This window comes from Ictidomys tridecemlineatus, chromosome 3 (assembly GCF_052094955.1).
Source record: "Ictidomys tridecemlineatus isolate mIctTri1 chromosome 3, mIctTri1.hap1, whole genome shotgun sequence".
Lineage (NCBI taxonomy): Eukaryota > Metazoa > Chordata > Mammalia > Rodentia > Sciuridae > Ictidomys > Ictidomys tridecemlineatus.
The window spans coordinates 127,419,076-127,435,747 of NC_135479.1; the positions used below are offsets into that span (position 1 = coordinate 127,419,076).

At 34.0% G+C, this 16,672-nt stretch overlaps 1 protein-coding gene across 2 annotated transcripts in view; it reads right to left on the minus strand.

Annotated features, from left to right (window-relative positions):
• Pros1 (protein S) overlaps positions 1-16,672 on the minus strand; it is an 89,620-nt gene that overhangs the window by 56,492 nt on the left and 16,456 nt on the right. For both annotated transcript variants that reach the window (XM_021734208.3, XM_005336756.3), the window contains exons 2-3: positions 2,927-3,084; positions 289-313 (exon numbers count right to left, since the gene is read on the minus strand). In XM_021734208.3, coding sequence (XP_021589883.2) covers positions 289-313; positions 2,927-3,084 — 183 coding nt within the window. The remainder of the gene's footprint in view (positions 1-288; positions 314-2,926; positions 3,085-16,672) is intronic.

Sequence of the window (16,672 nt, forward strand, 5' to 3'; positions counted from 1 at the left end):
AGTACAATAAAATAAAATAAAAGATAATGTCTGGGTACCTAAATACAAATCAGCCCAAAAACTCTATGAGAAAGATACAAGGCTGAAAAAGATGAAGTCAGAATGCCCTATGGTAATTCAAGAATCATTCCAAATTTGTTTCCATGTCTTTAAATAAAAGGACAGCAAAGATTTTATTTTGAAAGACAATGAAATTAAGGTGCTATATAGAGGTGGAGAATTAAACATGAATATATTTATGTTCCCTTCTATGCCTAAGATTATAAGATCAAGATTCTTTGAACTTACCTAAGTACTTTGGATAGAAATAATCCTAGAATAAAAGAAAAAAATATGTATATTAGCAAGCATAAATTTCATTATAGAATTACAACTTAAATGTTATAATATTTTTCATGTTAAAGATAGAAATAATTTAGATTTAATTTTCACATTATAAATTTATTTTTGCAATAAAATATACAAACAGTAGATAATTTAAGCCAACAATGTGACTAAAAATAAAGGACCATTGATCAATTAAATCATGTTTCAAAAGTTTCCAGTCTAAAAGCAGGTTCGGTTTAAGATGACAAATATAATCACATATGTCCCCTTTGTGTAAATCTTTTAATTTTCCATAATGATTAAGTGCCTATTTGATACATTTTATATCATGATGATTACTCAAACCAGATTCAATGTTGAATATGAGTGAAATATTTGGAGTGAACTAAAGTAATTACCATATAGCATTTGTTGTGCATGTAATATCTTACATATAAATTGGCTATGTACCAAAACATAGTCTGTAAATCAGTAATTTGGACTAAGGAATGCACATTATAAAAGGGGGAAAAATGTTAAAAATTTCTGATGGTAAATTTCCCATGCTGGTTCAAAAAAGCATTTTCAGTTCATAATATATCAAACAGACAACATTAACAGCATAAAAATATAAAAACAGAATTCCTGCACAAAAACATATTCAGTGTTCCAGGTTAATAAGTACTAACCATATCTTTATGCAGTATAAAGTTCTCACTGCTTCCTCCTCTCAAATATAAACCATATAACACATGTCTACTGGTTTATAAGGAAGGGATGTCATACTGAGTAATTCAAACAACAGTATTGTTTTCTCCAGAAAAGCTTGGAAGTAGCAAGAAATGGGTTCAATGAGTGATGAAATGATGGTGAAAGGAATATGCTAGGGATGGTGAGGAGGCATCAGGGTAACACATGCTTCCCCCCACCCTTTCATTTCTCCCATTTCTGCCTTACTCCTCTGCCATCACTTTCTCTTCTGTCAATGAAAACAGTTTTAGAATTAGTGAAGATGAAGAAGCACCTAAATGAGTGTTCCTTCTGCACCATCTTTCCTCTTCTCCCCGTGATCTTCTACCTCACTTTTGCTACTTAGAGGCTAAGTTCTAAGAACATGTCTACAATGTTATAAATACAAAGTCAAGTATGTATTAATAATGTATTTTGGGCATGTTTTAAAGTATTCCAGAAAAACAAAATAAAAACTAGAGTAGGTATGATAGAGAACAGGAAAATAAAGGCGCAGATTATGGATAGCTGTTGAAGGGGAGGTGAGTATAACAATGGAGTTCATTTTATTTTTCTTTCTACTTTGCTATATATTTAAAATTTTTAAAATAAAAAAGGATGTGTTTGTTTAAATATACTATATTATTTTTATTACAAAAATTTATAATAATTTAGAGTGTGCACACTTTCTTTTTTGTTATGGAAATATAAACTATGTAATGTAAATGTAAAATTCTACACAATAATGTATTCTACTACATTGCATGGGATAAATTTTTTTTTTCTTGTCAATTCTTTACCCATAAAAGCAAGACAACAGAGAGAGAAATATTTTTATTCAATCCCAAAGAGATTAAAAATTAATCTTTGGAAGTATTCTCTGTGAACCTATTAGAATAGGTGAAGGCAAAAAAAGATTCAAGAGTAATCCAAGAGAACACAAGTTCCTACAGTCTTAGACAGATTCTCTAACTACAGACAAAATTCCTGCTCATTCTTACTCGTCTATTTTCAGGGCACTGAGAGCCACTGCAGAGGTTCCAGAGGTACTATGTTCATGCTTTCTTTATCTTTTGCTCTAGGCTGTATCCTTCATCTCAGGAGAAACATCACATCCAGGTTGACCTGAAGGTTATCAGATTGGAACTCTCACTCCACTCTGCTTCTTAAAAGCACTATTTACACATGGGTTACCCACAGGACATGCTAAAGAACTTCTTCTCCTAAAAGAATTAGGGACTAACAATAAGGCCTGGGGGTCCTATATGATATTTAAGGGTCTTTATGGTTTTATTTTTGTGGACTGACATGTAAGGTTTGATATGCTGAAGAATATAACTGATAAGGAGTGGGTTCAGGAAACTTCCCAAGGGCTTGTAGAATAAAGTAAAGTATACTCAGCATATAAAATACTGTGAAAATGCTCTGCATTAAATGGCCTTGTTTCTAGAGCCTGGTTAATACTAAATGGAGAGATTCAATGAAGTGGAGTAATAATAACATACGCACAATGTATATGTACTTGAGACATCCTCTCCTCTACCCTGTATACTACCAAATTCTGGTTAGGAGACAATATTTACAAACTAGGAGGTCAATACTATTTGCTGATAATGAGGTATAAGTGAATTAGTCAGAAGATATTGTTATGGCAGTAATGTCTTCCTTACAAGCCCACCTTCCTTTAAATGTACTTTCTCCTGAAATGGAAGTGGTTATGTGTGGGATCTCTTTTCTTTTTCTTTTTGGGACCGGGGATTGAATTCAGGGGTACTGGACCACGGAGCCACATCTCCTGCCCTATTTTATATTTTATTTAGAGACAGGGTCTCCCTGAATTGCTTAGCACAACTCTGTGACACAAAGTGTGATAGTGGCTATGAATTCTTACCGTTTCCGGATTGTTTTCAAAGACTTCCCTTGCTTCTTCTTTGTTGCATAGTTCTTCAATGCATTCTCTTTCAAGATTGCCCTTTTTGGTTTCTTCTAGTAAAGAGTTTGCACGGCGTCTCCGAACCAGGACTTGTGAAGCATGCTCTTTTGACAAAACTGAAGAAAAAAAACAAGTTTAGATGAATAAATTTTTCATCTCCCCTCTAAGATATATTATTTTATTAAGGAATTAGAGTTAACATAATTTTCTGCCCATGAATTGTAGGATATTTAAATTGCTATAGTGGAGTTAAGAAAAGATGCAGATAAAAAACACTTTGGCTAATATCTCAGAAAGCAAGGTAGGTGTGAAGCTATAGCACTTTTACAATGATCTAAACAAATTATTCAATTCATGCATGAGGATAAACACACCTGATAATATTCAATATTTACCTTATGATAGCTTCATTTGAAAAACATCATGCAAGAATGATTATGTCAAAAATTATAGCCATATTGTCTTTAAAGCACGAGAAATAAACTTTCTCAGTTTTAATAGAAAACTTCTGGAACCTCTTGGATATAGAGCAATGCAGGAACATAGGCTAAGCAGCTATTTGAAAGGTACCTGATAGTCTTAAACATTTGATTATTTGTACATATAGGGAAATAAAAAATACATGGCAAAGAAAGACCTTACGCAAAATTTAAGAAATAGATGACAAAGAGAACTGATAACTTTGACTACATAAAAATGTTTAAATAGTTGAACAACAACCAATGTAATACAATAAAGCTCAATGCTAAGCAATATATTAAAGAAAATTGTGTGTATTTTGTGAAAAAGAAAATAACACTTAGAATTTATAAATAACTTTCACAAATTAAAACATTAGTTAACTCATACTGGAAAGTATTCAAGGTTATATACAAGGTTAAATACAAAATCACTTAAATAATGTAAATAAAATATAAAGAAAATAATATAAAGATTGTTGGCAAAATAAAATTTCGAAACAACCTAAATGTCTGTCAAGAGGGGAATAGAAAATAAGCTAAAATACACCTGTACTATGGAATAATATGCAGCATAAAAGTAAGTACTCTTCTTCTAAAGATCTGAAAGATATATCTTAAAATACAAGTTGAAGGATACTATACCCAGAATATATACCCATATACATCAGCCAAAGTTACACATTTATAAATAGTATACACAGAAGAGAGTTTGACACTCAAACTGGGTAATAGCAATTATATTTAAAGAAAATGGTAAAAAATGTAAAGTTTTCCCTATATTAGTATGTTGACTAGGATGTTGTTTTTTAATGAAAAATTAAAAAGTACCAATTAAACTTACAAAAAAAATTTTATCCAGATTTTAATTGTAAATGGACTTTTTACTAAGATAAAGAAGTGATATAGACAGAATTTATTCTCCTTGGTTTTATTGCCTGTTAATAAACAATAAATTCTCAAAAAGTGACAAAGAGAAAAAAAAAAGTTCTAATCAATGATTATCATACTTACTAGCTCAATAACTTAAACTATTTCAAGAGGGAAGTAAGTAATATTACTCTGTTTCTCTTACTTACCAAAATGGAAGTTTTAAATGTAATGGCCCTGTATAGTATTTATTTCTATCTCTATCTTTATCACTGCTTATTAAATAAAGATTAAATTGACTCTGGAGACAAGAGTTGTCTTGTCTGCAAGTTGGAAACCAATCTCAGCAACTTAGTGAGACCTTAAGTAACTTAGTAAAACCCTGTCTCAACACAAAAAATAAAAGGATTAGGAATGTGGTGCAGTGGTTCAGAACCCCTAGGTTTAATCTCTGCTACCGAAAAAAGAAAAAAAATTAAATCAAGGCTTCATATGTAATAAAGATAGATGGGAATATGCTGTCAAGTAAATTACTGACTGATAAATTTCAACCCTGTCAACAATAAAAGTGTCTTACATGTGCAATTTTCTCATTTATTTTAAAGAGGTGTAAGCATGTTACTTTGTAATAAATATGTCAAAAATGTGAAGCTACTGAACTTCAGAGCAAACATGATTCTTTCTGAGGAAAACAATAACATTTTCATTGAACAGTAACATTTTCACTGAAAAATGAAAACACTGATTCAATAACAAATAAAAATCAAGGTCAAATACATTTAGGAGAAAAACCCTACAAACATTATTTAGCATTTCTTCCATTAAGAATATTAAGTTTGGGGCCAGAGTTGTGGCTCAGTGGTAGAGCGCTTGCCTAGCATACATAGGCACTAGGTTCAATCTCTGGCAACACATAAAAAAAATTTAAAAAATAAAATAAAGGTTAAAAAAAGAAAAGAAAATTTAGAAAATAAAGAATATTAAGTTTGGTAATTAAGAACTTGATATTAATATCTTAAAATCTCTTTTCCTATAAGGGTCCCCACTAAAGGACATAGACCGAGCGTATTAACTCACTGTATACATATTTGTGAAAGAGACAGGCAATCACTCAGAACTATGGAGAAGGTTTAAAGGAATGCCCACCTAAGTGTCATAAAAAGGAGCACAATAATCTCCACCATTTTAAATAGGATAAAAGTCAGGTGTGTAAGTGCGTTTTTCAGTACTGTGATCAAACTATCTGAAAAGAACAACTTAGAATAGGAAAATTTTATTTTGGCTCACAGTTTCAAAAGATTTAGTTCAGGGTCAACTGTCTCCAGGGCAAAAACATCACGGTGGAAGAAAGCTTCTCAGCGCATGGGAGCCAGGAAACAGATTGGGGAGTGCTGGGGAAGGGGCTGGGGAGAAAGCAAACCCTTCCAGAGCATGCCTCCAATGATTTGCTTCTTCCAAATAGGTACCTCCCTGTAGTCTATCCAGCTTGTCAATGGGTTTGGTGGTTTAATACACTATGAGCTCAGAGCTCTCATGACCCAGTCATTGCCTAAAAGTCCCACCTCTGAACTCTGCTTAATTGGAGACTATTCTTTCAACATTTGAGCTTTTGTGGGACATTTCAGAGGCAAACCATTAGCAAAGAAGATACAACATATTTGTCCTAAATTATGAATTCAACAAATGACAAAAGCAGAACTAGATCACAAGCATTCCAGTGCTCAGACCTAGAACCCATCCATTACAATTTCTGGTTCTCAGAAAACAGCAGAAAAAGTTTTATTGTCTCCCCTGATAAGTGCAATATCAAAAATGAAAATCATTACACCTCTGCTCATGTTTTATTTCAAATAGGTTAATCCCAGAAGTGTTTAAATTGGCATGATAGATAATAATTTTCAAATTACATATTATTTGATTTGATTTTCATATAAATAATGAATTGAATGCTGATCTATCATCCCAATTTTCCTATTGAAAAGGCTGAAGCTGAGAAAAGTTATATGACCCAAAGTTACAGAAATAACAAATCTTGCTGATGGAATTCACATAATACTTCTCAACTAAAAATAGGGTTATGTGCTGATAAATCTATCATAAGTTAAAAATATGGTTAGGCTAAAAATGCATTTAATATACTTAATCTACCCAACATCACAGTGAGCAACATGGTACAATGTAGAGTATTCACTGTTTACCCTCATGATCATTTGGCTACTTGGAGATGTGGTTCACTGCCACTGCACAGCATCTGGAGCATCAGACCCATACTGAATATCACTAACCCAGGAAGAGATCAAAATTCAAAGTATGGTTTCCACTGAAAGTTTATTATTTCCACATCATCACAAAGTCAAAAAATCATAAGTCAGAATCTGTCTATATACCTATCCTCTTACTTCAATGTTCTTCTTTTGTGCATGGTTGGCCCTAGGTATCTATGAGGTTCCACGTCTATAGTTTCCACATCTGTGTATTCAACCAGAAGCTCATTGAAAATATTTTTTTGGTAAAAAGTTGTTATTGATATGTTCTATGTATTTAGGCTTATGATGGTAACTTCTGTGCTGAACATATAAGACTTATATTCTTTCCCTAAACAATACAGCAAAAAATTATTTATATAGTACTACATTGTATTAGGTATTATAACTAATATAGAGATGATTTACAGTATAAAGGCTGAAGTGCAAAGGTTAAATGAAAATATTTTAGCATTTTATATCAGGGAATTGAACATCTATGAATTTTGGTATACCAAGGGTCCTGGATACCAAGGAACAGCTATATTCAGACACTCACAAGATACTTCTTAAAAGAAATTATATGGTTGTGTAGTGAATCAGACATTTGTTCTTCTTTATAAAATAAATCTATAAACCCATCCATTTAACAGTGTGGTGTTTTTGTTTGTTTGTTTTATTACCAGTTGGGGGTCCAGATCCACTAGCTGGTGGGCTGAGGGGCAGGCTGCAAGTCTACACCTTTGATCCCCCTCCAGGAGTTTGATTACACCTTTTATAGTCAAAAACCATATTAATCATAAGTCACTGTTGCTTTGATTCAAAACCATAAACAAATGTCATGAAATCTAAAATCCTAAGTAGAAGAGGGAATGGGTCAAAACATCCCTAGTTGAGTAAAAGTTAAAGAATGGTTACTAACATCTAGGCAATAAATTTCTGAAAGGGTACATTGTCCAAAGAAAAATGGGAACCAAATAGAGAACAATTTTACATTGTGTAAGAATTGCCATTTTATGTTGCCAAACATACTACTCCAAGCAACTATTGATAGGTACAGAGGCAGGACTTCCACATGGAAGAAGCAGGTTTTTTTTTTTAAATCTAAATCTGATTTTATTTATTTATTTTTTGTTTATATTTAACAGCAGAATGCATTACAATTGTTATTACACACGTACAGCACAAATTTTCATATCTCTGTATACAAAGTATATTCACACCAATAAGTGTCTTCATACATGAACTTTGGATAATAATGTCCGTCACATTCCACCATCATTTCTAACCCCATTTCTCCTCCCTTACCCTTCTACCTCTCTGTCCTATCTGAAGTCCATCTATTCTTCCCATACTCCCCCTCCCTACTCCACTATGAATCATCCTCCTTATATCAGAGAAAACATTTGACATTCATTTTGAGAGGGATGGCTAACTTCACTTAGCATTATTTTCTCTAACTCCATCCATTTACCTGTAAATACCATGATTTTATTCTTTTTTATTGCTGAGTAATATTCCATTGTGTATATATGCCACTTTTTTTTTTTGGCCATTCATCTACTGAAGGGCATCTAAAATGGTTCCACAGTTTAGCTATTGTGAATTGTGGTGTTATAAACATTGATGTGGCTGTGTCCCTGTTGTATGCTGTTTTTAAGTCCTTTGAGTATAGACCAAGGAGAGGGATAGCTGGGCCAAGTGGTGGTTCCATTAACAATTTCCCAAGAAATCTCCACACTGCTTTCCATATTGGCTGCACCAATTTGCTGTCCTACCAGCAGTTTATAAGTGTACCTTTTTCCCCACATCCTTGCCAACACTTATTGTTGTTTGTATGCATAATAGCTGCCATTCTGACTAGAGTGAGATAAAATCTTAGTTTTGATTTGCATTTCTCTAATTGTTAGAGATGATGAACATTTTTTCATATATTTGTTGACTGAGTGTATATCCTCTTCTGAGAAGTGTCTGTTCAGATCCTTGGCCCATTTATTGATTGGGTTATTTGTTTTTTGGTGCTTAGCTTTTTGAGTTCTTTATATACCCTAGAGATTAGTGTTCTATCTGATGTGTGAGGGGTAAATAACAGTGTGCTTTCAAAGAAATCTACTGCTCTTTGCCAGAAAAATAAAAACATGACATCATGATGACAAACTAAGAATTATAGGAATGTAGAATGAAATAAGTATATGGTTAGAAATGCTTTACCATCAGATTCAAAGTTCTGCCCCAAAATATCCACCATAGTGGCCTGTTTGCATGTCTAAAAAGTTTCATTCTTTATCATCATAATAATCATGACATATAATTATATGAAAGTTGTTTTTACATCATCTCCTTTTAATTCTAATCACAACTATTCTAAGTAGACTATAATTTTCTATTTTATATACAAATAGGCTAAAACACAAGGTAGATGAGTTGATTTACCACACTCATGCAGCTGAGAACAGAAGCAAGCCAGCCTCCAAAACCTGTTTGTCCTCTTTTTGCATTACCACACTTGTTTTATTTTTTTTGGGAATAAGAACTATCTGAGGTACTGGTACCAAAACAGGCGGGTGGACCAATGGTACAGAATAGAGGACACAGAGACTAATCCACAAAGCTACAACTATCTTATATTTGATAAAGGAGCTAAAAGCATGCAATGGAGGAAGGATAGCATCTTCAACAAATGGTGTTGGGAAAACTGGAAATCCATATGCAACAAAATGAAACTGAATCCCCTCCTCTCGCCATGCACAAAAGTTAACTCAAAGTGGATCAAGGAGCTAGATATCAAATCAGAGACTCTGCGTCTAATAGAAGAAAAAGTTGGCTCCGATCTACATATTGTGGGGTCGGGCTCCAAATTCCTTAATAGGACACCCATAGCACAAGAGTTAATAACAAGAATCAACAAATGGGAATTTCTTAAACTGAAAAGTTTTTTCTCAGCAAGAGAAACAATAAGAGAGGTAAATAGGGAGCCTACATCATGGGAACAAATTTTTACTCCTCACACTTCAGATAGAGCCCTAATATCCAGAGTATACAAAGAACTCAAAAAATTAGACAATAAGAAAACAAATAACCCAATCAACAAATGGGCCAAGGACATGAACAAACACTTCACAGAGGAGGACATACAATCAATCAACAAGTACATGAAAAAATGCTCACCATCTCTAGCAGTCAGGGAAATGCAAATCAAAACCACCCTAAGATACCATCTCACTCCAGTAAGATTGGCAGCCATTATGAAGTCAAACAACAACAAGTGCTGGCGAGGATGTGGGGAAAAGGGTACTCTTGTACATTGCTGGTGGGACTGCAAATTGGTGCGGCCAATTTGGAAAGCAGTATGGAGATTCCTGGGAAAGCTGGGAATGGAACCACCATTTGACCCAGCTATTGCCCTTCTGGGACTATTCCCTGAAGACCTTAAAAGAGCGCACTACAGGGATACTGCCACATGGATGTTCATAGCAGCACAATTCACAATAGCTAGACTGTGGAACCAACCCAGATGCCCTTCAATAGATGAATGGATTAAAAAAAAAATGTGGCATTTATACACCACGGAGTATTACGCAGCACTAAAAAATGACAAAATCATGGAATTTGCAGGGAAATGGATGGCACTAGAGCAGATTATGCTTAGTGAAGCTAGCCAATCCCTAAAAAACAAATACCAAATATCTTCTTTGATATAATGAGAGCAACTAAGAACAGAGCAGGGAGGAAGAGCAGGAAGAAAAGATTAACATTAAACAGAGACATGAGGTGGGAGGGAAAGGGAGAGAAAAGGGAAATTGCATGGAAATGGAGGGAGACCCTCATTGTTATACAAAATTACATATAAGAGGTTGTGAGGGGAATGGGATAATAAACAAGGAGGGAAATGAATTACAGTAGATGGGGTAGAGAGAGAAGATGGGAGGGGATGGGAGGGGGGATAGTAGAGGATAGGAAAGGTAGCAGAATACAACAGTCACTAATATGGCAGTATGTAAAAATGTGGATATGTAACCTATGCGATTCTGCAATCTGTATTTGGGGTAAAAATGGGAGTTCATAACCCACTTGATTCTAATATATGAAATATGATATGTCAAGAGCTTTGTAATGTTTTGAACAAACAATAAAAAAAACAAAAAAACAAAACAAAAAAAAAGAAAGTTTTTATAACTTTTAAAATGATGACAGGTTTTCCATTTCAATACTTAATATATTCTAGATCTGATTAAGTTACTTGATTATTTTAATTGACTTAAAATAAGGTAAAATTAATTATAATGAAATTAAAATTGTGAAACAACAAAAAAATAAAAATAAAAAGAACTATCTGAAGAAAGTCCTTGTTACAACTCAACTGTGTTACTTGCAAAGTGTTACATTCAGATTCAAAATGCTAGGTGATAATGTTGAGTTAATAGTCTTGAGTTATGAGTCTTTCTAGAAAGGAAGTATGACTCAGTTGGATTGATTTTTTTTCTTTAAAAATTTTTTTTAAAAAACATCTGATTAGAACATGAAAGTTTTAATCAGATACTAATTAAAACATGTACCTTTGTCTCAAAAAGGAGGGCAAAAAACCTAATTACTTATAGTTTTTTTTTTCTCATGCTACATTCAAAAATCATTCTGTAGTTATCACTTGATGACAGCTAATTAATTTCTTCAAAATACTAATTACAGCAGATGAAATAAATATGTCAACAATACAACCATTGTTCAAACATTAACTAGAATCCTTTTTTGAAATTATTTTCATAGCCTTCAGTTCCCTTCACATGGGGGTAAATCTGTTTTTTCCAAGTATAAATTGGATTGTAGTGCCTCCAAAAAGTTGATTTATTATTATTGTTTTCATTAGAACTCCATAGTGTTTAGTGGGCGTACTACTGTCTCGCTGGCAAATTACTCACTGGTCAATTTTAGTTCCATCTCAGTCAAGGGGAAGTCCTTTCCTCAGGTTACCCCCTTCCCCACTTAGTTGTCCAAACTTGCTACCTCTGTTCAGGGAGGGCAAGATCACAGATCTGCCCCAAATAAATCAGTCAGATAGGGATGATGTGGCAGATAGAGGAGGCTCCAAGCTTTAAGATAGCTAAATTCTTCCATTCTGCACCTCTGTCTGGCAAAGATGGTTCTCCAATTCCTCTCTCCAAAAGTCCATTGCTTTTTTTAGTTCTGTCTTCTCTGTCTCTCCTGAGGCCTTTGTTATTTGGCATCCCAAGAATGAAAAACTGCTCCTGAAAGAATGTGTCCAAGAGAATTTCGACTAGTTTGGGTTGGCAGAGTGTTTTTTCTTTGATTATACTTCACTGTTGGATGAAAATAGCTTTCACTGTACAAACAGAACCACTACATAATACACTGAGATGTAATTGTATCTCCCATCTCAACTATTGAAATGGAATGTTTTCCCTAAACTTCAAAGTCTAAGAAAATTAAGATTACTTTAGTTTAGAAAAAATTCTTTAGTTAATAATGACAGAAGTTTTTGTCAGTTTTTCTGTGACTATGACCTTAATCCTGTCTGCCTAACACATTACTACCTCTTGCTCTCATAAATCTTTTGAAAGAACTGAGCATAAATGAGCTAGTGAGAAATAATTTAAAAGAGTCAAAGATCATAAGACATAGGTCTAGGTAAGATTTAAATGTAGGAGAAGATAAGGAGGAAACAATTTGTGAATTATAAATTGCATATATAAAGGTGAGCTTTAAAATATTTGGATTAGTGGGAGGAAGGCCTGCATTTATTTACAAGTAGAAAAGCCATTGGCAGCCATTAAAAAATGTGACCACTGACCCCCAATTCTAGAACAGAAGTAAAATGAATATCTCCCTACAACAGAATTTAATTATACCTTTAATTTATAGTACTAATTCTTAAAACACACACACACACACACACACACACACACACACACAGAGAGAGAGAGAGAGAGAGAGAGAGAGAGAGAGAGAGAATACATCTCTATGCCATTGTCTACACCAGAATAAAATGCAGTCCATAATAGTTATCCGCTCCACCCTGCCCCCCAAAAAATAGAGAAATGCTTCTACATGAAAGAGAATAGGCTGCTCATTATCCAGAAAAAAAATATATTGGCCATTTCATTTGTTTCATTTGTTCATTCTCAGTGAATAATAAATAAAGATGCTTCCTGTGAAGGGACTCAGTTCAGAATTTGGCAAAGTATGAGAAATAAATTTTCTATAATTCTCTCTATTCTCTTGACTACTAATATTTTGCAAACTGGTTATATTTTATGAGGCCACAACAAATTTCTTACATGACTGAGCAAGATATTTATGTAGTTAGTGTCCCCCCCCCTCTTTTTTTTGTCTCCTAACCTACTGGGACACCAAAACACCATCTGATTTTGACGTAATGTACCAAAAGATTACTGCACAAGAACTATTTTGTTTTTGTTCTATTTGACCTATTTCCAGGGATGGCATCAATATTATGAGTTCACTGGCCTGTGTCTATATTTATATCTGGAAAAGCAACAGGCAAACTACCCCAGGACATTTTTAAAGGCCAATAATGAGTTGGCCTCATTCTGTAATATCCCACTTCATGCAGTCTCCCCCAGATCTCTGAAATAATCAATTCTGAAGCATGCTTAGAGGCTTAAAAGGACTCTAGGTCCTGGGCTGAGGGCTTAGTTTAGTGGTAGAATGTGTGTTTAGCATATTCAGGATCCTGAGATCTCTTCCTGGAATTAAGGAGATATATTTTTTACTTTTTAAAAATGTTTATGTAGAGGTGAGATTGTTTAGAATAGTGGATTATTGGTCAGTAGGTGTTCATAATTCAATACAGTTTTTATAAGTCTCTCAAAATTCCTTGTTTAATAGCCAAAAAGCAATAAGACACAATCTAAGTAACAATGAAATAAAATTATAATTTATTAGGAAAAGGAGATAAAATGGGAATCAGAGAAAAGAAAGAATATAAAACTAGCAATAAGAAAAGAAGCATTTACTAGAAATTGAGATCCACCTTAAAAAGAAGCAGCCAAAAATGAAAAACATATCTTTTTGTCTTCACATTAAACAAAATATTTTAATAGTCACTTGTGGGCATTATAGATCAAATTTTTGTGTCTCTCTCCCCCCTACAAATTCATGTGTTGTAACTCGATACCCAATGTGGCTATAATTGGATATAAGTATTTTAAAATAGTAATTAAGATTTAAAAGTGGGCTCAGAAAGAAAAGTAAGTTAGAGAGAAAGTGTTCATCTGCTCAGAGTTTACATAAATAATCATCAACAGAATGTTGGTAGAAATATGGATTTTAAAGACCTATCTGGCAAGGTATCAGGCTGAAATGAGAAACAGTTATTAGAAATTGGAGTACTGTTGACAAGAACTTGGCTGAATTAAGTTTAGTATTTTGTAGAAGGTAGAATTGTGAGTGATGAAATTAGATATTTGGTGGAGGAAATTTCTAAGCAAAGTATTGAAGGTGTGGATGGATCCTTCTTACTGATTAGAGAAAAGTACAAGAGGAAAGAGATGAATTTAAGAAGGAATCCCTAAGCAAGAAGGAATCGGAACTTAAAGATTTATAAAATTATCTGCTGATCTATATTGTGAAAAATGAGAAAAACTGTTTTGAAGAGAAAGAGTGTGGCTGAACAACAATTTGATAAGGAGATGAGTAATCAGCCATCTCAGCAGAAGTCAAGAATTATAGATGAGACTGTACAGGAAAAAATGATGCCAGCTGGGACTAAAGGAAATAGACAAAATGGAAGGGAATGAAGGATGGCATGCTTATTTTTCAATAAAAGGGTTGAATGTCTTTGAAGACCATTCAGAGATAGTCAGGGCTGTCACTCCCTCCACAGGCCCAAAACAAGGCTAGGTTCTCCTTGGTTTCAGAGGGTAAATTAAAGCCTGTCTGTGGTTTCAACAGCCTCTTGCTGGCCCTGAGGATAGAGCTACCAGAAACCTTGAGGACACAGACCCAAATACTTGGGGGCAGTATCCCAATTCAGCAAGGCAGTCAGTCCAGATGGTAGGACTGACTGAAGATGCTGAAGGTAGGACCAATAGTCCAGCGGCCTGGAAGGAAGAGCACAGAACTAAAGAGGACAATCCTAAAACTCAAGATATAATGAAATTAATTTTGTTAAGATTTTGGACTTGCTTGGGACCTGGGACCACTTTTTTTTCTTTAAATTATATGCTTGTTCCATTTTTGCCATCTAGAAGCACATAATTCCCCAATATCACAGATTGACAACTGGAAAGGAAATATGCATCTGAATTAACTATGCCTTGAGTCAAACCATATTTGATTTAGATGATATTTAGATGACAAATTAGACTTTGGAAATCATGCTAGAATGAGTAAAATCATTTGAGCCTATTTAAGATGGAATGTTGTATTTTGCTTGCAAGAATGGATGAGTAGGGTGGGCCAGGAGCAGAAGGTTACAGACTGAGTGTCTATCAGCTGAAAGTCATATAGTGAAGCCATGACCACCACTAGGGTTGTATTTGAAAATAAGACCTTTAAGGAAGTTGTTAAGGCTAAAGAGAGTCAGATAGGTGGGGTCTTGACCCCCTAGGTTTAGCTCTTAAAAGGGATAGCAGAGAATTCTCCATGGCTCACTCACTCTCTGTTGAGTGTACACACTAAAAAAAGGCAAAAACTACACAACAAAAAGGCAACAATCTGGAAGACAGGAACAGAACCTACAGCAGAAACAAAACTGGCCAGAACTTTGATCTTGGATTTTCCAGTCCCCCAAACTATTAAGAAACAAATGTCTATGGTTTAAGACACACAGTCTGCAGTATTTTATTTATTTTTTAATAGCAATCTGAACAGACTATACACAAGACAAGGAAATTACTGACTATTTATAGCTGCTCTTTAAAAACATAGCAAGTGGTGTTTGTGGTTCATGATGGCACAGAATATTTATGTGTTCTTCCTCCAGGATCATACTAAAACTATAGTAAGAGAAAATTTTAATAAAGGGAATAATCTACCACAGTTGAGAACATAGGAAGGTCACTGTTCAATAAATAATTTCAGTAAATTCTCCAGAGTGAAAGCTAATAAAAACTGTTGTGGAATAAATAAAGGAGAAGTAGACTTGAGCCAATATACACACTCAATATTACACTGATCTTGGAAAGCATCAGAAACTAAAACAACAATAGCAAGAGAATGAGAGAAAAGCAAGCAGAAGCATCTCATTTCAAATTCCATCAGTGACACAGCCAGCACTGATTTCCCAGTATACATGAACAAGTACACACAGAGTGGGTCAAATGTACATTAGTTATATAAATAAACCAACAATTAAATATATATAAAGCTACCTGCTCTCTCATTTAGATGAAGGATTGGCAAGAAATAAGATCAAAATATACTATAGCAGAAGTCCATACCTCCCACCTAATAAATAAGTAAATAAATAACCAAAATCACCAGATATATGAAAGAAAAAAATTAAAACCTTCCAACAGCATGAACTAGAAAGACCAGAACATTGACTTGAGAACATATATTTCAGAGAAGTGAACTTAAAAGAACTTTAAAATTAACCTAATGAATAGCCTCACAATTACTTAAGAAGATAGTGCATTTATGACAGAAGAGAAAACTTAGGCAAATTACAATATAATTGTCAATATGGAAATTTTGAAAGAAAAACTGAAAAAATCTCCTGACACCTAAAGTAAAATTTCAAAGAGAAAACAAAGGCAAAGTCATACTGGATCAATCCTGAAGGAGTTCTAGAATGTGAATATGGAGGAAGGAAATTATTAGAGCTCATGAGAAATACTATGCTTCAGATAAAGTGGGCCTACTAAGTGTCAAACCAAATGAGTACATAGAAAGCAAATCTATACATGAAATGATTTTAAAACATATTGTACCAGAAATGTCCTAGAATCAACTGATATTAAGAATAAGCATCAAAGTCAAATGTAGAGGCACACTTCTGTAATCTCAGCTACTTAAGAGGATAAGGCAGGAAAATTGAGAGCTTAGACCAGTGTACTCAACATAGGGAGACACTTCCACTTAAAAAACAATAAATAAAACAAAACAACAAGCATCAGATCAATTTTATAACTCCATTCAGAGTAACAAAGTAG